Below are 25,770 nucleotides of genomic sequence, written 5' to 3'. Positions count from 1 at the left end.
TATGGGTGGAGATGGTGAAGTTCATCTATCGTAGGCGAGTCCAGCTTTGTCTGGACGGTTGCAGTTGAAGTTTCAGTTGATCAGAGAGATCAAGATTTCCTGCCAGTGACCATATACCCCATATTAGAATTTAATTTGGGCATATAGAGCGGCTTTGTGATTTAGGCTGACAAAGTGGATTTTTACATAAAAATCTTGCCTAGTGCAGCTGAAATACTTTTCTTTGGTTGATAGAATTTCCCAGGCAAAGTTAAATTAACTGAATTGTCGCAAATGTCCAAACCCCGCCCAATGATATATGATATGATTTTATGGTAATTACTTGATTAAACTTTGAGAAAAGTGACCTATTCCAATAAGGATAAAGTGGAGCATATTAGAGATTCAGCTTGATATCCATCACTTAAATGCCATAATAAAATGGACATTAATATGGGATGATATTAGTGGCATTTCTAGCACAGCAGGTAGTTATCTGTGTTTGCTGTGTTGTCTTCTTAAAGGATTCCTCTGGTGTTGAAAGTGATGCTGATGAAAGTTAGCCTCATTTTCTAGATTGGCCTCTCTGCCTTATGAAATTGCTGTGGATGTTTATATGCCGTTATCACACAATTAGCTACAATGAGACATGCCATTCAATCCCATTCATGATATCGCTCATCATTTATGATATAAAATCCAAACGTGATGTGGAGATGTGGAGATACTTCAAGCCGCTCAGCAGTGAAAGAGTGTTTATCTGCCTGGAAGTAGTCAGTGTGGAATAAGTTTGCTTTATCATTCCATAATTTGTCCCACAAATTAGTTGAAGCTGCTGATAACAAGAAGCTAGTTTGGCTCCACTGTGATGCTGTATGCAAAAGTTAGGATAATTATATAAAAAGCAGGATATCTAAAATATGTGGAAAATAAGGCTAACTTCCACCAACACTGGAGGAATCCTTTAAATTGTGTTCCACTGTGATATTAAGCAGCACTAGCCCAGCAGATGGGAAGCACATAATGCATCCTTGTGGTAGCTGAGCCAGTTCTAAAGTCAGACAAGGTCCCTGAACATCAGTGAGCACTCCTGCACCATCAACAATTCCCGCTGGACAGTAGCTGGCCTTCAGAACAAGGGGAGAGGGAGCAAAGAAACGGCAAAACAAAAGTCACCAAACTCTTTGTTATTTGTTTTTGTTCTTCTTGTAGTGATCGTGGTGCTGTTTGCTGCCCTGAGGAGGCAGAGGAAGAAGGAGCCTCTGATCATCTCCAAAGAGGATGTCAGAGACAACGTCGTCAGCTACAACGATGAAGGGGGCGGAGAGGAGGACACTCAGGCCTTTGATATCGGCACGCTGCGCAACCCGGAGGCCATCGAGGAGAGCAAGCAGCGGAGGGACATCGTTCCCGAGACCTTCTACCCTCCGGTCCGAAGGCCCGCGCCGCCGCCGGCCCGGGACAACAACGGGGACGTGCGGGACTTCATCAGCCAGAGGCTCCAGGACAACGACAGCGACCCCACGGCGCCCCCGTACGACTCCCTGGCCACCTACGCCTACGAGGGCAACGGCTCCGTGGCGGAGTCGCTCAGCTCGCTCGAGTCGGTCACCACCGAGGGCGACCAGGACTACAACTACCTGAGCGAGTGGGGGCCCAGGTTTAAGAAACTGGCGGACATGTACGGGGGCGACGACAGCGACAGGGATTCCTAACGAGAGAACTGGCACACAGAAACGGAGAGAGAGAGAAACACACACACACACACATACGGTACTGTGGACAATTCTGGTGCACGTGTTGGCCGAGAGGACGGCGAGGGGACACGGACACCGGCACTGTTTGTACAAGTGCTCTTTTACCGCCATCGATCACCGTTCAGTTGTCCCTCCGGTGACAAGACGTAGGCTTCGTGTGTCCTGTCAGTGTTAGTTGCGTCTCTGCGAGGGCAAAGTGAAAAAAGACTTTGTGTCGAGACTTTTTGTGTATATGGGGTGTACATGAGGCCCAAATATATCTATACCAACTTACCATTCTTTTCTTTTCTTTTTTTTTCTTTTCGTTTTTTCCAAAAGCTGCCTGTGATGGACCGCGTTCAACAAGCAGTTTTGTAAACCAACAGATATGCCTATGTATTTTTCAGTGTTTCTGGGACAAAAAAATGCTGCATATTGTGAGTTCTATCTTAGCTTGTGTCCGTACGGTAATATGATACAATACGCTGTACAGTTGTTTTGTTTTTCTAGGGATTTCTATCGTCCGGACGATTCCCCCCCGCCCCGCCCCGCCCCGCCTCCTCCGCCCCCTCTCAGCAATGGCTGCCTCACATTAGCCTCTTATCCACAGTTGTGCTCCAGCCGTTAAGTGCCGGGGGAAGCTGGTGCTTAACCGTCTATTGAAATTTTATCGTCGGCGTCGCCGATAAGAAATCTCGTGTTGCCGATACCTCGTCATACGTTGGACGGGAGGGGCGCGTGACGTCATCAAAAGGTTCGTTTCGGTCGGGGCACGTGCTGTCGGTAAGCGGCTAATGTTCTTAAAAGCTTATATGAAGCTGTGCTGAAGGACTGTGGGGTTTAATGCCACAACACACACCCACAAACACACACTTTTCGGGCTGTCATTTCTGGAGTATCTAATTTTCATCTCCTCACAGCTCCATGCATTTGCTGTGAGGCGAGCTGAAATACCAAATAGTTCCTTATTGAGCTGAATGTCATCCGAACCAATGCCAATTCCTCTGCAAAACCAACTCTTTGGCTAGAAAATGAGGTGCAAAAAGAGAGTGTTGTTTTGTTCGCTACATTGATGAAATTCACCAAACGTGCACCAGGCCCAATTAGAGGAAAATACTGGTCTTGTTGAACTTTTTTTTTTTGCTCATTTTGATTATTTCTCTGCAACTCCAGAGTCACGTAAACCGCTCACTGTCTACAGCAAGTTGTCAGATACGTGATTCAAAGTCACATTACCTCCCACCGCATCCCAGAGGACGCCACTGAGCTCCAAACTCGATCAAATTAGATTAGATGAAATATCCCGTTGACAGATATCATTATAATGCATCAATACAAGCTTAGCAGTGTTTACTTTCTTTATGGAAAGTTTGGAAACGGCTGCCTTTTCCTCGTCAGGTAATGAATCGGTGAACTCCCCGGATCAATAGCGTTTGAATCAATGGGCCGAGCAAGAACAGTATAATTGCTGTTGAAATTCAAGGCCGAAAACTTATTTTCCACGTGTGTAGAAAACCGGAAACCGCCAAGCTGGAGCGCACTTCCTGGGTTTTTAGACATCATGTGACGAACCATCACATGCCTTAAATTATAAAACTGACCTAAACGACAAACCAAATGTACGTATATGACCTATAGCATAAAATAAAATATTTCGATTCTACTCTATCCTAAAATCTACACAATCAGGAACATGTTTGGCCGAGATTTAGCGTCCTGAGAAGGGCTTCGTCCTGCGCTGTTGAATGTATAACAATGTAAAATAGCAGTTCAGTCGTGAAAATGTGCCAAAAAAGTAAAGCACACCAGTATTTTCCTCTAAATACACACATTATTGTACCGTCCTCTGCCCTCCTTTACATGTACAGTATGTAGTGTTCAACATGCAGCCGGTCTGAGTGTTTACCGAGACTTTACCCGATAGATTTCCTTTGGGAGGAGCAGGATTGGAATTGCCTTTTCTATAAAGATGCTTATTAAGGGGCACATGACCTTTAAGCTGTGTGGAATACGGTTCTTAATCCCACAGGTGTGTCCTCCGCTCAGACAGAAGGTCAAGACATTATACTGGAGAAGACAGAACATAGTCTGGTTGTAATTGTGTTGGTTTTTAATCTGACATATTAAAAAAAAAAAAGCAAAAATTATCCAAATGAATCACCCAAAACAGCAATATTGTCAAATTAGCTTCACTCCAGACCTCCTTCTATGTAAGTGGGAACAAACAGCTTTGATATCGCTAAGCTGATAAGAGGGCCGGTTGATGGGAGAGAACTGGAAGGGCAGAACCACATCAGCAGAAAAAAGGCCAGCTAAAACAAGCTTTGCCCTCGCTGCAGCAAAAGGCCAACCTGAGAAGAGGCTGACATTTATCAGACATTTGAAACAGTAATAACAAAACACAACGGCATAATTGCCATAGCCATTTTTTTTCCTCTCTGTATGTATTACGAATCAGGCTTGACATCAAGGACAACAATGCTGCAGCAGATTAGACAATCCAATTGATAACACAATTGTTAAAAACTAAATTCTTTGCGCTCAGCTATTGTATACACGTGTTATTTATTCTTTTTGCCCCCTAGTTTTCTTTATTGGCTTGTTGCTGGAGCTCCCACTGTGTAAGTGGCTATTTGAGACTGCGGCAATGTTGCTATGATAAGCATTTAATGGGGTTCAAAAACCCTTCACTCTCAGAAAACCGCTTTTCTGCCTCAAGGTACAATGTGAGGTCTCAAACAGAAATCAACATGACAGCAGCACTCACCAAAAGCATTTTTTTTTTCTTCTATCCTCACCATTTCCTCTCTTCATACAGGGTGTCAGCATATCACCGTTACAAAATACACGCTTATGTTTTTTCCTATGGACGCTCTTGCCTCCGAGCAAGGATAACGGAAAACGTCGCACATCGTAACGTACGTCACGATACCACTATGTCAACACTGTCGGGGGGTTTCTAGTCCAGGCAACTAGACGCGACACTGATGTCCCTCTTTCTCCAGATACAATAGGTCTGTGGTTGTTGATGTGTAGACATGGTCAGCCTCGGGGCTCTCCGCTACTACAGTATATTATGTTGGTGACAATGTGATTGAGCAGTCAAGTTTTGTCAATGTAGAAACAATATGAGAGGTTGTGGTAGTGTAAGGGGCCCTACACCATTGGCCGTTCATCAATCTGCTTTGTAAAACGTGATATTTTGTACTGAATATTTATATGACACGATTAAACATCTTTAAAATCAGGCTTTCTTTAGCTTCTCTGTGTGGTGTTGGGATCTCTTCGAAATATTCAATGTTAAATGTGATGGTAAGGACGAGTGATTCGAGGGGTTTATGCACTAGTGTGGTAGATCTAGTTGACTGCCTCCCTCAAATCTTTTCCATTAGCCCCCCCCCCCGCTCCCCCACGCCCATTCAAATTCTGGTTAGAGAGGACAATTTAGCAATTTATCTGAACTGTGTAAGACTAGCCACGGGGCTAGCGGGCTAGCAAATTTCCATCCTCATAGGTAAGTACATAAATCTCAAGTATAAAAGATTTAACTCTAGATGCAGGGTAGTAATTCAAGGGAAGACCGTCGTTAAATAGCTGGATCCAGAGGCTACTGAACTGAGGAAATCATTAATTAGACAATCTATAATTAAGATCCGTTTGACAGCCAATCAGATTTGGAGAGGTGTATAAAAAAAAAGAACACCATTTTTATTATTAGAGGATGAGTGGCAGATGTGAGACAGATGGCGACATTCTAGAGATTGAATATAATTGACTCAACCCCTTTTTTCTCATCCAGGCCTCCTACCAGCACATACAGTAATAATATGCAGTGAATCTGATATTCAACCGATGTACTGAATCTGAAAATATCTTTATTTGCAATATGACAACAGCCTTGACGATTCATTTAATATTTGAGACTCCATTTAAAAACAGTTATCTGCGTTCATCAATAACATCGCGAGCTCTGCTGCTGTTTCTGGGTTAAAAAGTTTGATAGTGATTGAGTCCGTTGATGAAAATAAGACCGACGCATAAAGCAGCACAGACCGAAAAACAACAAAAACAAAACGGGACAAATGTGAACACTTAAAATACAAGGCCGCCTCTGACAGTCCTACAACATTAAACTGTAGGTTTAGTTCTGTTTTTTTCATAATAATCTTCTTTCCTGCACTGGCTTGCCTTCTGTCACAATTACAACAATCAAAACTAGTGGGCAAAAACATATTTGACCCTCAATTACCAGGTTCAGAGTAACATCAACCCCAGGTCTTATCAACATAATACTTGCCTGTGTTGCCTTGACCGTCCTGCAAAACTGAGGTTACACTCAAACATCCTTTCTGACCTATCATGGCTCCACGGTCAACATCTTGCCTTTCCCCCTCTCCTGCCTGGACAGGTGCCACATTTGCAGACAGGTCTTTAATGTGGATGCGGATCCTGATTGGCCCCCCCCCCCCAAAAAAAAAAAAAAAAAAGGCCTCTGTCACTTCCTGCATTCCTCCGCCTCGTCGGTCTCCTTCTCCTGCCGCTCCCGCTCTCGTCTCATCTCCTTCAGCTCCTGTCTGTATTTCCGCTCGATGAAGCGCTTCTGATGAGCCATCTGCGGGAAGTTATCTGGTGGAGGGAGAGGTAGAGCGGGAAACAGAGAGAAGTCGACCAAGGAGAACAGATAAAGAGAGAGACAGGGGGAGGCAGGGGTGTGAAGAGACAAGGTCAGTTTCCAACTGGGTGAGGACAGCAATTTAGGTTTCAAATTGCACTGACTATAGTTTTCATACCAAGTGTCATGCTGTCACTTTGGTCAAATGAGCGAAAATGTTGCAGGCAGTATTGCGATCAAATTGCCCTCATGTTGTTATTTTCATTAATAATGATGAAGTAACAAGAAATTAGACAGGCCTTGTTTGGTTTCAGCGCAATGACTATGAGATCTGATAACATAATTACAAGAGAACATTTCTAAATGAGATCTGTAATAAGATGGTGTAATAAGACAGCAAGGGAAAAAAAAAAAAACAATAAATAGGAGGCGGTAGGACGTAACGTATACAGTACGTCTCAATTTAAAAAACGGCATGAATGAGAGACGCCCGGTCTTTTGTGTCGAATCATTCAAATCACAAATTTGATTGCGCAGATTATCCTGTCATCGAAGAATAAGCGCGGTAAGATCACGCCGCGCGAGACCCTGTTGTGCTACAGTCCTCGAGAAAATTACAGTCGGGCTTTCAGTACCTTTTCCCATGTGAGTTTTAAAGCCGAGTCTATGATGGAAAACCGAGGGGCCACCCAACAATCTTGGCCTCAATAGTGCTATTCATTTTCTAATGTTTCTCATTCCGGCCTTCCTGTCAATGACTATTTCAGACCTGAAACATGGAATGGTTTCTGGAACATAATCGGCCTCAGTCTTTGGCTAAAAAAAAAAAAAAAAGAAAAAAAAAAAAGAGTCCTTCAATTGATTCGAAGGAGGAATTGGCCATGAACAACAAAAGGCCATATAACACCTTGGTTGTTGGAGATCTAGTCAAAGAACTCTGCTGAAAGTCTGCAAAGTGTCTACGGTAAATTGTAACACTGGCAAAAACTTTAATTCAAGCAGCACTTCTGTATGACTTGTGAATGGGAGTGGAGGACACGCCGTTCCTTTCGCCACGTTCTCTCATCCCTCGTTACGGTGAAAAAGAGAAGGATAACGGAAACCTGCTATTAGAAAGGAGTCGGTGTGTCCAAAAAAACTCAAAAAAAAAAATTCCTGAAAAACAGAATATAAACACTGAAAAACCCTTCTCTGGCAAATTTGAGACACACACACACACACACACACACACAGAGAGAAACACACAGTCTATTTCAATATGCCTTCAGTGACTAAGCAACACTTGGTGAGCCTCGGAGAGAAAACTACATATTGCAGTTAAAATATGGAAATCACCCGCATTTTTCCCTGGGAGATGACTTGAGAATAACCCACTCGAGAGGGGGAAAAAAAAAAAGCTTTGGCCATTTACATTGTTTAACATGCGGCACAAGAGCAGGCGTCAAAGAATGGGGGGGGGGGGGAGGGGGGGTTGCTAAAGAATGCACAAGGCTTTTCATTTATTCCAAGTTTCCATTCGGGAAGGAGAACAGAGAAGTCTGTGTTGGGCATTGCAAAGACATATTGAGAATTCTCCGCCGTCCAGCGTTCTGCAGAAAAGCACCTTTGAGGAACCCCGCACTCTGCATACTGATTACCTCTGGTTAAGGCGCTAGCACACTTAGCTCGGCTCCAGCCTTTTGTTTATCGACAATGCGGTAATTCCTTTCAAGGACGGAGGTTGCGGTCTTGAGATTCTGCTTTCGGAAGAGACGCCGGGCCCGGGGGGAACCCTTGGCAACACACAAGGCTTGTTGTACCCGGCAACGGCGACGCCCCGAAAAAAAACGCGCGCTCGCACGGCAGCTGGATGTGGAATCTGTGATGAGGGAGATCAGCTCCCCTTTTAAGGGCATAAGAACATACAGTGGCCTTTCACTTAGGCGTTTACTATTCAGCCTAAGCCCGGGCTGTGAAACGATCCCACAATAGACTCCGCCGGTTGAGTCTATCACCTAGAGCTCACCCACACCTCAGTCGGCAAACAAACTGTGTATCTCTATAGTGCTGTTGATGAAGGGATTTCCCCCGCCCTGCCAAGGGGCAAACAAAAGAGCCAAGCCAGTGAATTGAGATCCTCCATACTGTACTTTGCTTTGCCTCTATCCATCCAATGCTTTTATCCAGAGATTAAGGGGTTTAGAGAAAGCTGAGGAGAGAGAATCGAGTCCCCTTCCAGCTACGAGCCAGATCGAGGCTCTCTCTCCCTCCTTCATTGTTTGGGAAACTAGCAGCCATAAGGAAAGGGAAAAAAAAAAAAATTAAGAAGAGAGAACCGAGTCCTAGAGAGAGAGATTGGAGGCGTAGAGACAGAGGTACTATCTGTGATGCTCTAAAAGGATGACTGATAAATGGTTAAGCCTTTTTCCATGTATATTTGATGTGGCCTTAGACCTAACAGTGCATGGTGCATGGAGCCTCAGGGCCCGAGAAACTCCGCAGCGCCAACTCTTTCCTCCGCCGATTCTGCTCTCCTACCTGGCTGCTCTCGGCTCGATTTGTTTGCACTCATGTTTCTCCCGGTCTGGGCCTTGGTTAACATTTAATTCTGCCTTGACAGATACAGGCAGGAGACTGTCAAAACGAGGGCCATCAAATAATGAAATGTGAATCAGCCGAGCCACCGGCGGATCAGCTACAGACAGCACACACCAAATATTGGGCCCCATCTCTTTAATGAGCCCTGAGCTGTCTGAGCGAACACGGCTCCGTCTCTCACCTCTCTCCAACACCGCTGGAGCCGCGGATCCTGTCAGCCAGGAAAGCTCTGCGCCAGAAACAAAAAGTTCAATCCTGCTGAAAGCGCCCCTGATACTTGAGAAGGCCTTAAATAAAACATGGAAATGAATCCTGACACATCGCGGGGAGGTGTTTTTCGATCCACGAGTTAACACAAGGTAGGGCTGCTGTACAAGACGAGTAACGCTGTAGCCAACACTGCGGCGAGGGGGCCAACAAGACAATCAATGACGAATTACATGACACCGGGGCTAATGTCCTTGATTAGTCTTGCTATGCGAACAAATGAAGCGAGGCCCTTGACAATCACATGAGAGAGAACGTGGCTCCGGCAGGAGTTGAAGCTCGGTTCTCATTATATGAGCTCATGGTCAGGAGACATGTACATCCTTCAAGGGCTGTTTGAACCCCGCTGACTGACCTTGCAGAAAACCAGCATTCATCTCAACAAGAAAACATTCACACAGTGGATTCACAGAATATGGATGCTGCTGTGAGATTGGTCATGTCAAAATGATTAATTCAGGCCTGAAGACTACATGGTACAGCCAGGGGAGAAAACTATATTTTTTAGAACAAAATAGGAAATCTTAGGGCTGGGCGATATATCGTATAATATTGATATCGTGATATGAGACTAGATATCGTCTGGGATTTTGGTTATGGCAATATTGTGAAATAACTTAAATGTTACTTCTTCCTGGTCTGCGTTACAGTAAAGTGATAAAATGTTTTGACTTATTAGCCTGTTCTGGCTGAGTGAAATGAACAACGATTGGCTTTACCTGCTCATCATATCCACATTACTTATTACTGATTACACATTACTGATTACTAATGATCATTACTAATGTTCTTGTGTGTAAATATCTTATGAAAGCAGGAATACTCATCCCCAAAATATCGTCACATTATTGATATTGATATTGAGGTATTCGGCCTAAAATATCGTGATATTTGATTTTTGTCAATATCGCCCAGCCCTACTCTCGATAATGATTGGCTACCTGACCAGCCACAACCGAAATGAGCCAGTATTTGGCTGTTGGTGATTTCCCATCGTGGTATAACTATTGTGATCAACTACATTAACAAGCTCTTACCACAGTACGAGTATTATTTAAAAATGAGCAGTCTATTTGAAATTCACTGTCTGGTAATTAGTCAAAATAATACAACTGGCAGCCTTCAAAGCTCGGTGCTCGGGAGCGTTGGCTGAAAGGTACTCGAGGGTAAGTGCGGTCCAGAGGTGGGCATGTGTCGTGAATGGGCGGTGTTTAAAATAAGTGATAACACAAAGTCAAACAAAGCCCTGGAAACTGGAAGCATTTTGTGCTGAAGCAAGGAAGACTTGCAGAGATGATTTTAAATTAACTGACCTTTTAAAAGGCATCGCTAATCTAGTCACATGAAACAGCAATTTATGAGGGGGGAAATGTTCATTTACTAGCAATGAGCATCTATCAATCATGGTGACAGAGGTGTACACTGGGGAGAGAAAATGGAGAGAATTAAGGGAGGAAGACACGAGAGAGAGAGAGAGAGAGTCTGTGCACTGAACTACGCCCCCCTGATAAGGAGGGAGGGAGGAGAGAGAGAGAGAGAGGGATAGAGAAAGAAGGGCTTTAAATAATAACATCCTAACACTAATGTTTCATAAAAAGCAAAAGCTTGGGCACCCAAACAGTATCAATCACAAGTGGCTAGGGGCCTCATTTATGAGCCAAATGAAATCAAAGTTTGACCTCGCTGCCCTTTGCAAGTTCTACATGCCCGTTCCAGCAAAGCCATTTGTGTCCACCTCTGGCTAATTAGTTGAGCTAAAGGAACAAATTGTACATTTGATTTATGCGGTGGTCAGAAGGGTAGCAAAGTCCAGCCCAAAAATTACACCAGAACACATGCATTACTCTCCATGTACTTAATGTATTATATTATGCATACACATGCATATGCATAGAGCGAGAAGCAAATCGGAGATGATGCCGACTGCTGGTGGATGTGCTTCTGAGAGCCCTGTAATTGTATTTTTGCTTGGCAGTGAATGAGACATTGTAAATGCCTAAAAACCACTATCTATTTTCCTTAAGTGCCGGCTGATGACAAGATGAAAAACAGCCAAGGAGTGAAGCGGCACATAGGGGATGCGTCAGCCACACTCCTTCAAATCTGAAGAGGAGCGCTGAGCACAAGAGAGTCCCTCAGAGTGTGAAGCCTCACTCTCACGGTCTATAAAAGCGCTCGAAAACACAACAAACAACACAAACTTTCTGTGGCTCTCCACACGAACTTTCTGTGGTCCCCCAGGACTATCGACATGGTTCGAGGACGCTTAGCTTCCCCCGCCCTTGTTTTTTTGTGGTTCTCCATCGCTGGCGAGGCCCCATGCCTGTGCTCTGGGCTAGCACTTCAAACGGCCTAATATCCTATATGTAGGAGCCAACCGGCTGGTCAGGCCACAGCTCTCTGCCAGCCATCTTGCATACTGTACAGCCAAGGCTAATATTCAACACTGAGGCAAAGCGTGTGAAAGGCTTAAAGCGTGAAAGTGTGTGTGTTAAAAGCGCACGTGTGTGTGTGCGTATGTGTGTGAGTGACTGTCATGTTTGAGTGTGTGTGTGTGTGTGGGTCCACGTCGCCAAACAACTTACATTTTTCAAGCGCATCCATCGCAGCTCCCATTTCCGCCTGTTGGATGCTGGATTAAAAATATTTTTAAAAAAAAGGGGAGAGAGAGAGAGAGAAAGAGGAGAGAGAAAAGGTCTTTAGCATATTCAAAATGTCCCTTTTTGGAAATTCTGTCAAAAAACGGGCCCGATATTGAGCGGATTATCGAGAGTGCTTTTTTTTTATTTGTTTTGAAAAAGCCCTTTTCCCCAACAATCCCAGGTAACACGGCGCACACGTCTCAGAAAGGTAAGCCTATTGGCGGCTCTGCGTTGGGCAATGTTTCCGTATATATTATGCATTAAGTGATCATAGACCAGCGGTGGGGGCGCGGGTGTGTGTGTGTGTGTGTGTGGGGGGGGGGGGGTTGGGGGCTTAAGTCGAGTAAATACAAAAACAGTAAGCTGTGAAAAGATCCTATGGAAGGGACAAACTTATCGCCAGCTTAGAGCGAGAGGGAGCGCTTTCAAGTAGGGGGCCGTGGAGGGGATTTCCACACGGAGGGGGCGAGAGATGTTTGATGGATTTAGGTTTCATTTCTCCCTGGCTCAGCCGCGGCTTTACCGTCAACCCCTCCACCCTGAAAGGCCTCCGCGCACACGTTCACTTTCTTTACCCCTCACACTTTTACAAAAGCACAAACGCACGTGCGCATACATCCAGCCGAAGAGATAGACACACACACACACATTAACATGCAGATCCCCCCTCCCCTTCCAGCCCCTCCCTTTCCCTACAGTGAATCCAATCTCAGGTAGAACGACACCCAAACGCACCCCCCTCCCTCCAAACTGCACAGTGTCATCTAGTCACAGATTCCTCTCCTGTACAAAGTGATGTTTCCATAACACAATTTACGTCAAATCGATAATGAATCGATTCATTTTCATTCTGCATAATGCCTCTCCCGATAGAATAGGCCAACGAGAGCTTAATTGCTATAATAAACACCATCAATAAAGCGCGGCCATTATTCTCGAGCCCATTAGCGTGCGCACTGAGAAGGAGAGCGCCTCGCCCCGTGGTGTCGTGTTATATTGTACCGTCTCACTCACCTTGGGCCTTTGCCACAGCCTATCCGCTCCCCTTTGAAATACACGGCGACGGTGTAGGTCCGGGCGTGTGACGGCCCCACCGTCTGCAGGGTCCTGCAAATTCAACCAAGAGAAATATGGGATGAGGAGGAGGCGGAGGAGGAGGAGGAGGAGGAGGGGAGAAAAGAGGTGGGTAGAGTTGAGAAATAATAATAGCCAGGAGAAGGCTCAAGGACACTCAGTGACATTGTCCTTTAGAGAAATAACAAGAAAAAGGGAGGAAAAAAAAAAAGTTTTCAATTGGAGCAAATTCATCTCAAGCGGCGGGCTGAGAGGAGGGGAATAGCGCTTTGATTCACCAGCGTGCTTTGAGAGTGTATAGAAGCCATCTGAGGGACATATAAACAACTTTTAAAGCCTTCTCCTCCCCCCCCCCCCCACCCGCAAGATCTGTGTTTGGCAACAAATATGACACGTTGGGAGAGAAATCGAAATAAAAGAATGACAATCTTCTTTGAGAGACCCGGCTAGTCTTTGAAGTGCTGGGAGGGTAAACAATCAAGACGCGCGAGAAGGACCCGGGAAAAATAACAGACAGGGAGACAAGATAATATGACGCCGCTAACTTACACTTCATATTAAACATAAAAAAAACAAAAAAAACAATTTCAAACCGCCCATTTTGTTCCATTTCAGCGGGGACACAAACCAGCAGACAAAACTTGGGAGATGTTTTGAAATGTTAACATTAGCATAAACATCTCAGACCCAAGCTGCGTGTCGCCTAAATTATTCACGGACAATTTACTTATTTCAGGAGAGCGATCCATTTTTAATGCAATGTGGTCACTTATGACACTTTATCAATAATTCAACCCGCCCTTTTCTCACTGACAAACGAAGAAGCGCGCGGCGCGTGCGGAGGAAACGGAGACGCTTCGGCCGAGTCTCGGCGGGGAGAAAACACGCCGCTTGAAATTATCGCGCCGCTCAAATAACACGAAACGAGACGGAATGAAGAGGGGGGGAAATCTGGGGAAGTTGTCGGCTTCAAGGGGAACTCAAATCCAGATCGAGAGAATTTTCTTCTTCTTCTTCTCTCTCTCTTTCTTCGGCTCTCTGGCGGCTGTACGTACACAGATGGAAGTGTGTGAGGGAGAGAGAGGCGCTGTAGGGGGTCCATACTGCTCCCAGTAGCACAGCTTCAGCTCAACACTAAAAGCAGCCACTTACTGACTCGGGCCATTCTCCGCACAGTGACCGTGTACGAGTGTGTGTGTGTGTGCGTGTGTGCGTGTGTGTGTGTGTGCTCCCTGGTGTGTCTCGCCCTGACCGGAGCCGGAGTAAAGTGATGGAGCCGGAGGTTGGGGTCTGGATCTGTCATCAGCCAGACGCTTCCACCAGGAGACTTTTAGCATCGTCGGCATCGACTCTGTATCATCTCCCGCCGTCCCTCTTGGTCTCTCCGTCGCTGCCCCGCACTCACTTCACACTCCGCCTCACCCTGTAACTCCTCTGCTTTTTCGCACTCTTGTAGACGGATCCAGACGCGGCCGCGGACACTCAAGAGACGGGTCTGACGCCGACAGCCCGCTGCTGCGAAACGGGACGAGGGGCGTACGATTCGTCAACCGGCAGGGCTCGAGAGAGAGAGAGAGAGAGGGGTCAGGCTTCTGGCATCTAACGTCCCGGGAGGAGGTCAGGGAGGCGCTGGAGATTATCGGGTGCTATGTTCTCTGAACGGGGAACACGGCGATACAGTGACTACAGTAGACCGGCTCTAGTGCGGCACTGGTGTGGGTGCGGCAAAAGTAAAAAAAAACTTGCTTTTGTCAACAATGGAAAGGTTTAATAAAAATGACCTCTCATGAAATTGGTCTAAATGTCTCTACCTTGTATTTTTATTTTTCAGTGTAATGTTTGCTTATACGTTTGTATGTTCTATATTCTGAAAAACGGAAAATAAAATATTCCAAAAAATGAAAAATACGTTGGTTGCTTGTGTGTGTGTGTGTGCTGAAACGTTGAAATTCAAGTCACTCAGAAGCTCTCTTTGTTTGGCGTTCACGTTCCTGTGGGCGATAGAGTTGGAGGCAAGTGTTGATGGCAATGTCAGAGCCGTGTCAAAATACCCGCATCCGCCGGGCAGATAGACAGATTAATAAATTGGCAAAACAACGCTGTAAAGAGATTTAAATAAAAAAACGAGAGAGAGAGAGAGAGAGAGAGGCTGGGAGAGACAGAGAGAGAAAAAGAGAGAATTGATTAAAAACGCTGAATTGTACAGTATCGTTATATAAAATGTTCCTTCTCCAACTGCCCTTGTGCGTCAACATGACCCCCCCCCCCCCCCTCATAAACACTGTTTGTCAGTTTCCATGGTGACAAACACACTGCTTCGTGGCAGCTCTCAAAAGCGTTCTGTCAAATGACACTTGCTCCTTGACCTTTTGTCAAATAAGAGGTCTCTTTGGGCGTGTTTATTTATCGCAACAACAGAGACCTTTACACAGCCGCTCCCAATGTTCAGAGAGCAGCGGCAAGGAGAAAAGTCCTGTAAATTATGTTTGTGCCGTTTTTTATTTCTCTAAATGTCTGCCGGAACCATTTGAATAGAGGAGTTTGGGTCATGGTGAGGGGAAAGATGCAAGTACTGTGCAAACTTGTGTGTGTGTGTGTGTGTGTGTGTGTGTATGCTCACGTGTTAGGGCTACAAAAGATATATCAGGGCTCCCCATCTTATTGATATTTAGCTAAAATTTTTCAAACTTCCACACAAACATACACATCAGGGCTTGTAGATTCTGATAAATTCATGAAGAAAGAAAATACTTTGAATGGTACCTGATCTGCAAAGAAAAAAAGATTCTCGTTCAAATGGGAAGAAGTCTACTACCTGAGCATCTTGCCATCACAACTTAACTTTCAGTTAAATTTTAGTGAACTATGCAGGGAAACGCTACAAGCTAAACATGAAACAGAAAAGATCTTTCTTGGCAGTTAAATTGATTGTTTTGCTTCCTAAAATTCGACAACAGATCAAAAAATAAAGTTATTATTAAGCTCTGGTGTGTATGCTGGGGTCTCTGTGTGTGTGTGTGTGTGTGTGTGTGTATGCTCACGTGTTAGGGCTACAAAGATATATCAGGGCTCCCATCTTATTGATTGATATTTGGCTAAAATTTTTCAAACTTCCACACAAACATACACATCAGGGCTTGTAGATTCTGATAAATTCATGAAGAAAGAAAATACTTTGAATGGTACCTGATCTGCAAAGAAAAAAAGATTCTCGTTCAAATGGGAAGAAGTCTATTACCTGAGCATCTTGCCATCACAACTTAACTTTCAGTTAAATTTTAGTGAACTATGCAGGGAAACGCTACAAGCTAAACGTGAAACAGAAAAGAGCTTTCTTGGCAGTTAAATTGATTGTTTTGTTTCCTAAAAATCGACAACAGATCAAAAAAATCCAGTTATTATTAAGCTCTGGTGTGTATGCTGGGGTCTCTCTGTGTGTGTGTGTGTGTGTGTGTGTGTGTGTATGCTCACGTGTTAGGGCTACAAAAGATATATCAGGGCTCCCCATCTTATTGATTGATATTTGGCTAAAATTTTTCAAACATCCACACAAACATACACATCAGGGCTTGTAGATTCTGATAAATTCATGAAGAAAAAAAGATTCTCGTTCAAATGGGAAGAAGTCTACTAGCTGAGCAACTTAACTTTCAGTTAAATTTTAGTGAACTATGCAGGGAAACGCTATAAGACATGAAACAGAAAAGAGCTTTCTTGGCAGTTAAATTGATTGTTTTGCTTCCTAAAAATCGACAACAGATCAAAAAATCCAGTTATTATTAAGCTCTGGTGTGTATGTTGGGGTCTCTGTGTGTGTGTGTGTGTGTGTGTGTGTGTTCGGGGACCTTACTTGTACAGTGGGATGTCAGGCTCCTTGCCCTCAGTTCTCAGGGTCAAACAGCACTGCTGCAGCTGAGACTTTGGGTCATTCCAGTCCTGGTTCAAAATGAACTCCTGCAATATAGCACACACACACACACACACACAGTTATAAACTACATTTTTCAAAAAGAGAAGAAAAAAAAAAAATTTCAGCCGCGGTTACAAATTCTCCCTCCCTCGGTCGCTCATGCTTTTATTTCATTCCAGCCGTGACCCCCTCCACCCCTTCCCCGGCTTTTTCCCCCTTTCCCTTGCACTCTCACTTATTTGCTCACTCTCTCTGACTGGCTCTCCATCTGTCTTCGCGGTGGGTACAAATCACAGGCTACTTAAGACAAAAGCCAATCCCGGGCCAGAAATAAAGAGCGTCTGGGAGTCTCCCAGGTGTGCAGCCCTGATACATTTCTCTTATCCAAGGGGGACTTCTAAAAGCCCTTCCATTAACAGGGAAGCAGCCTTGTCATAAAAAGGCAGACTTTGAATCCAGAACTGTCTGCTCCTATTAATTTTCTACAAAGAGTGCTTCTGCTTCTGTAGCCCGCACTCTTCTGCTCTCTCCCTTTACCCCCCCCCCCTCAATCTCCGCTGTTCTCGCTTCTGCGCTTTGCTTCCGTTTTCCTCCTTCCCACTTTTCCTCTCTCTGGGGGGCATCTACACTCCTTTAGCCTTAAGCAGAGAAATTTGGCTGTTTTGAAAGCAGCGTTATAGCCTAGCCCTGCTCTAGTACAAGCCATTGCGAGCGCATAAAGCAGATGCACACACACCTTCATATGCATAATCACACAGTGCAGCAAAAAATGCGAACACAAGGAACTAGCGTTTATGTCCCTGGTTTTGCCTCTCTATTTCCATCCAAATTGGATGAAGCAGCGCAATGTGCAACGCTGTGGTTTCCAGAAGGCTATGTAAGGAGACGTGCTGGCTGTTTCACAACTTTTCTCTTGGAAGTGGAAATGAGGTGCTCTCTTGCAGCGACCATGACGCAAAGCTCAGCTCCTCCAGAGCTGGGAGTCTCCCTGGAGAGGCACACCAAGACAGCAATTAGCATGGCACATCAGACCACTGCAGCGGCTTCACAAGGAGAGGGCCACGCTGTGTGGGTAACCGTGTGTGTGTGTGTGTGTGTTTGCGTGCGTGCGGGTGTGTGCACATGCCGTGTATGTGTGTGTATGTGCCCATTTAGGTACAGTATGTGAGAGTGTGAGATAGTTTGAGTCTTCTTCTACAGCAACTGTGTTAACGGGAAAATAGCAGGCTTACTAAATTGCTCCCCCCTCAAGACTCCCCTCTCTAACTCTGGTCAATCCAGTGGTGCTTGAGAGCAAAATGCCTCTCCTTCCTCACATCTAGCCACGGGAGCCTCGACTGAAGCTTACGCGAATGATCGGACTCCTGGACCACTCCAGAAATGGGACGCCATCAGCGGCCCGGGCGCTTCTCGGATCGATAGAAAAACACTGACAACTGATGCTAACAACCCAATAAACGCGCCGCGACACTGTAGCGATCCCCATTAAAGACGACTAAAATAGGGATTCGGTACGACGTTGCGAGAGGCATTCAAGAGCCAAGCACCACTTCCAAGCGTTGCGTCAATGCTAGCGCCATTAGGGCATAGCCATTAACTCTCCGCTCATTATCTTCCCGGCTCTTTTCTCTCTGGAGGGGCTCATTGATCAGTGCGAGTGGCGAAGGCTATCAATAGGGGCTCACCTTCAGCCGGGGGAAGAAGCACACGTTCATGAAGGTGTGCACGTACTCCAGATCTTTATCAATGTAGAGGGCTGCGATGAAAGCTGCAGAGAGAGAGAGAGAGAGAGAGAGGGTGAGAGAAAGAGAGCACTTAAAAACAATGAAGTGATGAAAAAGGGCTGAGCGGTTGATGGGTTGATCTTTCTTTTCTGCTCGGCGCAAAAAGTTGGCTCTCTTCCTACGTCTGAAGTACAAATAAAACATTAACAAAACCAGAGGATGAGCAGCCAAGGACCCGGCCCGCCGCTGCATTGGGTCTGAAGCGGCTGGATGATATTACAGACGAGGATTTGAATGAATAGCATATAGTTTGTGGTTTCAAATAAATGTCACATATGACTGACAGAATTGAGAGCAACTGCCTGCTTTAACTCTTCAAATGTACAGAGGCAGATTTGAAATGTAAGCAGTAGGCGCCGGGTTTCATCAGTCATCTCCTGGCTGTCCCTTTGTTTTTCCTTCCCCCCCCTTCCATTAACTGCCAATGCATTTCCTCATCTCCGTGACTAAGAGAGTGGGACGGAAGAGAGAGGTATAATAGGTAATATTTCAGGAGGCCAGGGAGGGCCCGGTGTAGCCGGAGGGCACGACTGTTCATATGCTGAAGAGTTGCACTCATTTCAGCGCTGACCTTCCTTCTCTCCGCGTGTCATCATCTCTGCACCGGCTTGGCCTTTGAAGGATATTTAGAAAGGCAAATGATATAGAACTCTGTTTTGTCCTTAGCCACGTGTGTGTGTGTGTGTGTGTGTGTGTGTGTGTGTGTGTGGGTGTATGCATGTGTGACTCTGCATCAAGGTTTGTCTATTGAGTACTGCTCTTGAAAGCGTCAGTGCTCTCCTGTATATGTGCACACACGCCTGTCCATGTGTCGTGTGCATGTCATCCTCCTCTGGCTGGGCCTTTGAAGAACATCCGGTTGGGTGAAATATCCTTGTTGCCTTTACTTGAGTTCATGTACATTCACATTTTTTGGCACTGAACCATTTTATAAAGAGGTGACGCAGGCTTTGTTCAGACTGCAGGCAAATCCGATTTGTTTCTCAGATCCGATCTTTAGGACCGACTGTCCTCACTGTTATTTGCGAAGTGATCAGGTCGGATTTGTGCGTTCAGGCTCCGTTAAGCTATCTGCATCGGTTGCCGTGGTAACGACGTAGGCGTGTGTACGTACGGTAACTGACGGGCACGTTTTTCAAATACGGAACCAAAAGAAAAAGCTGCAAACGCAGAATGCAGAGGTGTATCATCTTTGCCCTCATGCCACTGGACGGTCTAGTCGCAGTGCAGAATTCCTCCATCACAGCAGACAACATCAGCAACAGAGGAGATTTATATATGCAGCAATGTCTCGTTCTCCATTTTCGTTTCTGGCGCTCTGGATGTGACGCCAACGAAACATAAGGACAGTTTGAAAAGCGTTTTGAGTGTCCAGAGCGTCAGACTGAGACGCGTCTGTAGAAATCCGATTTGAATCGCATTTCAAACCACATTACAAATGTGGCTTAAATCTGATTTGCAAATATCGGTTTCCATGTGTTTTTTTTGCTGTTCAGACGTGATAAAATCAATCTGACTCCAAGAACATAAGCCTCAGAGTGGGTAAGCAGGTTGGGGTTTGGTGCCTTGCCAAACCCTTCAAAAGGACACACGGCTGCCATGTAGGTTGTTGTAGGGTTTGAACATGTGATCTTTTGGTTTCGAGACAGTCTCTCTACCTACTGGGCCAACCGCTCACTCTTAGTGGTGTGAAGACCTGAAGCTGATATTTTTTTCTGTAACCAAGGGTTCCCACACTCTTCTTAAACATCAAATTCAAGGACTTTTCAAGGACTTTTCCGGCCCAATTCCCTCAAATTCAAGGACCCAACACGGCATAGTCTGAGACACGGATCAAGGTTAATTACTGTTACAACACTGAGAATTTTTTATAATGAGAACTAGCAGGCTTTACAGAAGCTCACAGACAACAATTAAAAAGAGAGAGAGGCTTGAATGTGTGAACACTTCTCAACTGTGCTGTGTCACAGTGACGGCAGACTGTGTGGTCTCTTGCCTCCTCTAACACAAATATATAAATCCAAGCACTTTCAATGACCCATGTCTATTTATGTTTATGATTTTTTTTTCTCAAATTCACAAACCTTCAAGGATTTCAAGGACCCGTGGGGACCTGGTGTAACTGCCAGATTTTTCTACCAGCCGCTCAGGTAGCCAAGCAACATTTGGACAAGGCTATTCTGTTCTAATTCTATTTTTAAGACTGAAAAAATGTCCTATATCCAAGGCAAGGCACACATTTTTTAGAGAGCGTCCTCGCCTTCGCAGTTACTGTATGGAATGGCAACACTTCAGCACAGGACAGGACACAGTTAGATAATGTGGTGCGTGCTGCATCCACAATCATTGGATGTGAGCTTACACCACTAGCTGGAATCTACCAAAGCAAGACTACAAAAGGAAGAGCCTTAAAATTCTCAAGGACCTCTCTCACCCGGCCAACCAGCTTTTTTAAATTCCTACCTTCTTTTAAAAGACTCAGCAGCATTAGGGTTTCTGAAATAGCAGTTATACAGAGGCTGTCCGCCCCCTTAACTTCTACTGAGGCACTACACACTGTTTGTCAGATCTAAGGGAGTGTGCAATATGTGCAATATGACAGGTATAGTGGTTGTTTAATACAGTTTTTATCCCCATGGCACATATTTCTTAGTTTATGGTATTTTAGTTGTGGTACTTTATTTTGTTTTATGGTATTTTATTGCTTCTATGTGTTTTAAGTGTTTTCCGTCTTCTGGTTCATTTTAATCATTCTTTGTTCCTCTCCGTCTGCTTTAAAGACCCCGTGAAATGACATCTTTACTTCCTGGATTTGATGCATTCCCTGTTGAAACAGGATGTTGGGGGGCGGGACATAACGCAGTGAGGGATCATTCAAAAGTCTAAACCAATGGAGTATGAGTCAGGGGGAGAAAGGCGGTTTTATTTGATGGGAGGGGTGCGGAGGGGCGGGATTGTTCAAAAGATCGGACGGTTTTAAGGTTAGAAATTTTTATTTAGACCTACTAGTGCAGCATGAGGTCACCGTGAAAGATACTGCGTGTTCCAGGAAGTAGAAGTAATGGGAGTTCATTTCATGGGGACTTTACGTGAGCTTGTCAAAGCAAATCCCTATCAACCACTGAACTTAAAATAGTGCAAGTCGATGATGAATTGTAGGATATAGTAGCAACTGTGGCTGACGGACAAAAATAAAGTTAGTGTGCCCTGGTCTTAGTCCTCTCCTAAGCACAGGGGAAGCCTGCTCCAATGTCGTCAGCGCCGAAGTGACTGTGTTTGACATCTAACACAAGGGGAACAGAAGAGATCGATAACGGTACTTCATGCTGGCATCTCAAACCGCACTTTCTGGAGGCACATACAAGAAAAGGTTGAGTAGGGGTGCGAGCGGGCAAAAGAATCTATAAAGCTCTTTTTCCCTGTTTCGTTTTATATTTCTGCGAGCCGATGGGAGAATTGCGAACGTACACTCCAGAAGGTCAGCCAGAGTCTTGGTCCGCAGGGCGACCGGCCGCTTGGTTTTGTCGTTGGTGATCGCGAACTCCTGCATGCCCAACTCCTCGGCCACTTTGGCCTGCGTGCGGTTGTTCACCAGCGAGCTGCGCAGTAGCTGTGGACACAGAAACACACGCATCACATTTATAGCCTGGTAAGACCATCCTGATCACGTGACCTCACATTCTGTTTCGCTCCACGGGTCAGTCTGGACTTCGTGGGCGGGAGTACTTGCCTTGACAGACAAACTCCTTCAGCCAATCAGCGAATCCAAATTCAAATCCGGTCGGAAGAACGGCGAAAACGTCTTTTCCGCCGAGAAACTCCGCTAGTGCATACTCTTGTTCTTGTTTAATTGTTGTTGTTGAGTCTATTTCTGCAATAACTGCACTTATGGCTGTGTTTACTCTACAAACGTTAAAGTCGAGATGAAATGAAAAATGCCTTTTTAACCCTTTTAGATCACATCCCCGGTCATATTGTGCACCTATTTAACAATATATGCCAAAAAAATGCAAAAAATCAATTTCTTTGTATTCTTACATCAAAATTCAATCATGTTTTCTTCCTGTAAAACAAAATATGCCGTGTGCTTACGTAAGCATGCCCATAACCAATTTCAACCAATAATATCATGACATCCACCCATCAATCAATCTTCAACTTTTAGCGCACAGAGCTAAGATTCATTAGTTAGCTAGCTAGCAGCAGCACGGTACTTCGGTGTGTCTTCGGGTGTTATGACACGCCCACTTTTCAACGTTCAAATCAAATTCCTCCCAACGTTACGTCCCGCCTGTCTTTCCTGTTTCACTCGGAAATACGTCACGATACGGAAGTTAGATACTCTCGAAATGCCGTTTCATCTCGACTTTAACGTTACCGCTTGTTGCTTCGGGAGACGCCATTGCTGTTTTGCCAGCGGCGGCCTGTATTTCACGTCATCAACTACGACGCAGTCCCTGATTGGCCCGGTTACGTCATCAACTACGACGCAGTCCCTGATTGGCCCGGTTACATTGTAATTTCAGGAAATCGATGTGGGCGGCTGGAAGTCCAGACTGATCCGTGGAGCGAAACAGAATGTGAGGTCCCGTGATCAGGATGTGTCTTACCAGGCTATCACATTTACACATCCAGCTCTCAAATACTCACTCAAGGCGTCAGTATGCAGCCACACAAACAGAACTACACACACACACACACACACACATGCACGCGCACAGGGAAACATACAGAAGCATACGAAAACATCAAAATAAACCCCGCATGGAATAATACATCAAAGACAGAAACGGTAATGCGAAGTAAATGTTTCAGGCAGATTGCACATTGCGCTGTTAAATATTACATCGTGACTCGGAGCTGAGCGGATGACAACATGTTAGACTGGGTTAGGTACATTTACTTTCTCCAGGAGGAAAAACACAAACATGTTAAATATAGCTACGAGATGCGGAAAAGAGGGAGGATGGAACGAGATACGACGTCCTGTCTTGCCATGATGTGCCCTCCTTACCACTCCAGTATACACGCAATCAGACACACACACACACACACACGAACACACACTCACTAGTTGAATGAGCACTTTTTCAATTTGAAATCCATTTCAGATGTGCCCTGCCTTTACTCTTGGGCATTGGCATCGGTGGGGCTCTCAGTCTCTTAACTACGGTCCGCTGGAAGCTTTTATACGAGTGATGTCATAGCCCCCCCATCTATAAAGACTTTTCCACTAATAAATATCTTGACTGCAGAGGTTTTATTCAGTGGTCTTAGCTGGGACCGGTTCAATCCGCTCGCCTCAAGCAGTCGGTATAAAATGCCGTTTGGCGTTTTCTGTCAGAAAAAATACAGGACGAGCACGTTGAGTGTTCTGATTCGTTTCGTGCCTGCGAGTTAGCACACACACACACACACACACACACACACACACACACACACACAGGTGACTTTCTTTGTCAGACACTCGACTGCTTTAGGAAAATGTGCCGACAAAGACGAGTTACTGAAAACCGAACAATTTCCTCTCATGACAATACCCATCATAAAGAAGTACAGTAAACAGACAGGAAGATAAGGAGAGAGGAGGGAGGGGTGGGGGGGTGGGGGGGGGCGGGGAGTGGAGGAAAATTATTCTGTGGAAACAATCGAAATACACAAAGTGAAGTGGGCGAATACCTGGCTGGCACTTGGAGATTGAGAGAACGATAGAAATAAAAAAAAAAATAAAAATAAAATAACACCCACACACATAAACACACATGCTAGCACTGCAGTAATTTCATGTCAGGTAAATGCATGTAAGAAGCGAGCAGCGGCAGTTTTAGGCAACTTCAGACACACAGCAGACAAAAAAAAAAAAAAAAAAAAAAAAAGACAAAACACAGCTGCAAAGACAGACAAATCTAGATGTAGGAAGAACATGCCTGAGGACGGGGAAAACAAAGCTTATGAGGAGTGTGTGATGACGGACCCCGGGGGCGATTCCAGTGATTTGATTTTACCGTTAAGTGTCCTTCATGGTGGTCGGGGAAGTGGATGAAGAGGTACTCTGTGGCCACTAGCTGCATGATAGAGTCTCCCAGGAACTCCATCCTCTGGTTATGGCCCCTGGATGAGAGGAAGGACGGATGGATGGACAGAGGTAAATAGGGGTTACGGGAGAGGGGGACGGGGGGGGGGGGGGGCGAGAAACAAAAAAAAACGACACAGAAGGATCCAGAGGAAATTAATTGGTGGAGAGAGGTCAGGGTGGGTGAGGCGGGAGGGCAGAGAGAGAGAGATGGGGTAAAAAGAAGGGGGGTGGGGTTTAAAATGGGGTTATTCAGGTACACAGCCCCTGGGCATGAGCAGCATCACGCTCTCAGACAAATCTACCGGGCTTTTAGTCTTTCTTAACCGAGATCGGCGAAGTCGGCTGATGTACATTTCGTGGGTGGCCTCTGGGAACAGCCGCGCTGACAGGCTGTGTGACAAGCTGGAGGCTGCCTTAGGTAGCAACCCTCGCAAAGAAAAGCCTGGGCTTTGATTGCATTTCAAATATAAAATGAAAAAAAAAAAAAACACGCTTTAAAAACCCCGATACACCTGCAGGAGTGCCTGTCAAAACTCCTAAGCCCATAAAAAGCAGGGGACACGCACACCCATTTTCCAAACAAGCTTCAGAAACATGCCTTCAGACAATTCCTATAGAGGCTAATGGCAGCGCTGCGATACTGCACATTGTGTTTCTGTGAACGGCAGCCGTTCTCCTCGTCGCTGAAAGGAAAGGCAGGGAGAGCGAATTGTAACTGCCTGTACAGTGCTGGACAGGGCAGCGGGGGGGGGGGGGGGGGAGGCGTGCTACTGCCGCTGTAATGGTCATTAATTAAACAGAATTATAGATTAGCGTTGCAGATGTGGGCTGGTGCTATGCCAGGCAGGCAGGCAGGCAGTGTGTGTGTGTGTGTGTGTGTTTGGTGGGGTGGGAGGGAACAGGAGGCCATGTGAGCGGGGAAATATACAGCAGCAGAGCACATATCCATCTATAGACATGAGCGCCTCGCACGTTAGAGAGCGGCTGACTCTGGTAAGGACAGACGGGGTGAGGGAGGGTGATGCAGAGGTAGGAGGAGGAGGGAGGAGGAGGAGGAGGAGGGCTTGAGGAATGGCTGACATCAAAAAGAGAAAAAGGTCAGAGTTTATTGTC

General features: G+C 45.4%; 2 protein-coding genes across 3 annotated transcripts in view; one reads left to right on the top strand and one right to left on the bottom strand.

Annotated features, from left to right (window-relative positions):
• The window catches only part of LOC139908102 (cadherin-6-like), a 31,084-nt gene extending 29,390 nt beyond the window's left edge, over positions 1-1,694 (top strand). The window contains exon 11 of the mRNA XM_078291271.1: positions 1,192-1,694. Within this exon, the coding sequence (XP_078147397.1) occupies positions 1,192-1,694 (503 nt within the window). The remainder of the gene's footprint in view (positions 1-1,191) is intronic.
• A 4,415-nt stretch (positions 1,695-6,109) lies between these two features.
• Positions 6,110-25,770, bottom strand: part of drosha (drosha ribonuclease III) — an 88,370-nt gene continuing 68,709 nt past the window's right edge. For both annotated transcript variants that reach the window (XM_071894680.2, XM_071894681.2), the window contains exons 26-32: positions 24,587-24,692; positions 22,050-22,191; positions 18,483-18,565; positions 16,738-16,841; positions 12,828-12,920; positions 11,757-11,803; positions 6,110-6,341 (exon numbers count right to left, since the gene is read on the bottom strand). In XM_071894680.2, the coding sequence (XP_071750781.2) occupies positions 6,211-6,341; positions 11,757-11,803; positions 12,828-12,920; positions 16,738-16,841; positions 18,483-18,565; positions 22,050-22,191; positions 24,587-24,692 (706 nt within the window). In that variant the 3' untranslated portion in view covers positions 6,110-6,210. The remainder of the gene's footprint in view (positions 6,342-11,756; positions 11,804-12,827; positions 12,921-16,737; positions 16,842-18,482; positions 18,566-22,049; positions 22,192-24,586; positions 24,693-25,770) is intronic.

This window comes from Centroberyx gerrardi, chromosome 22 (genome assembly GCF_048128805.1).
Source record: "Centroberyx gerrardi isolate f3 chromosome 22, fCenGer3.hap1.cur.20231027, whole genome shotgun sequence".
Taxonomy (NCBI): domain Eukaryota; kingdom Metazoa; phylum Chordata; class Actinopteri; order Beryciformes; family Berycidae; genus Centroberyx; species Centroberyx gerrardi.
Note: the sequence above shows the minus strand (reverse complement) of the source record. Positions and strands in the feature narration are given on the sequence as shown.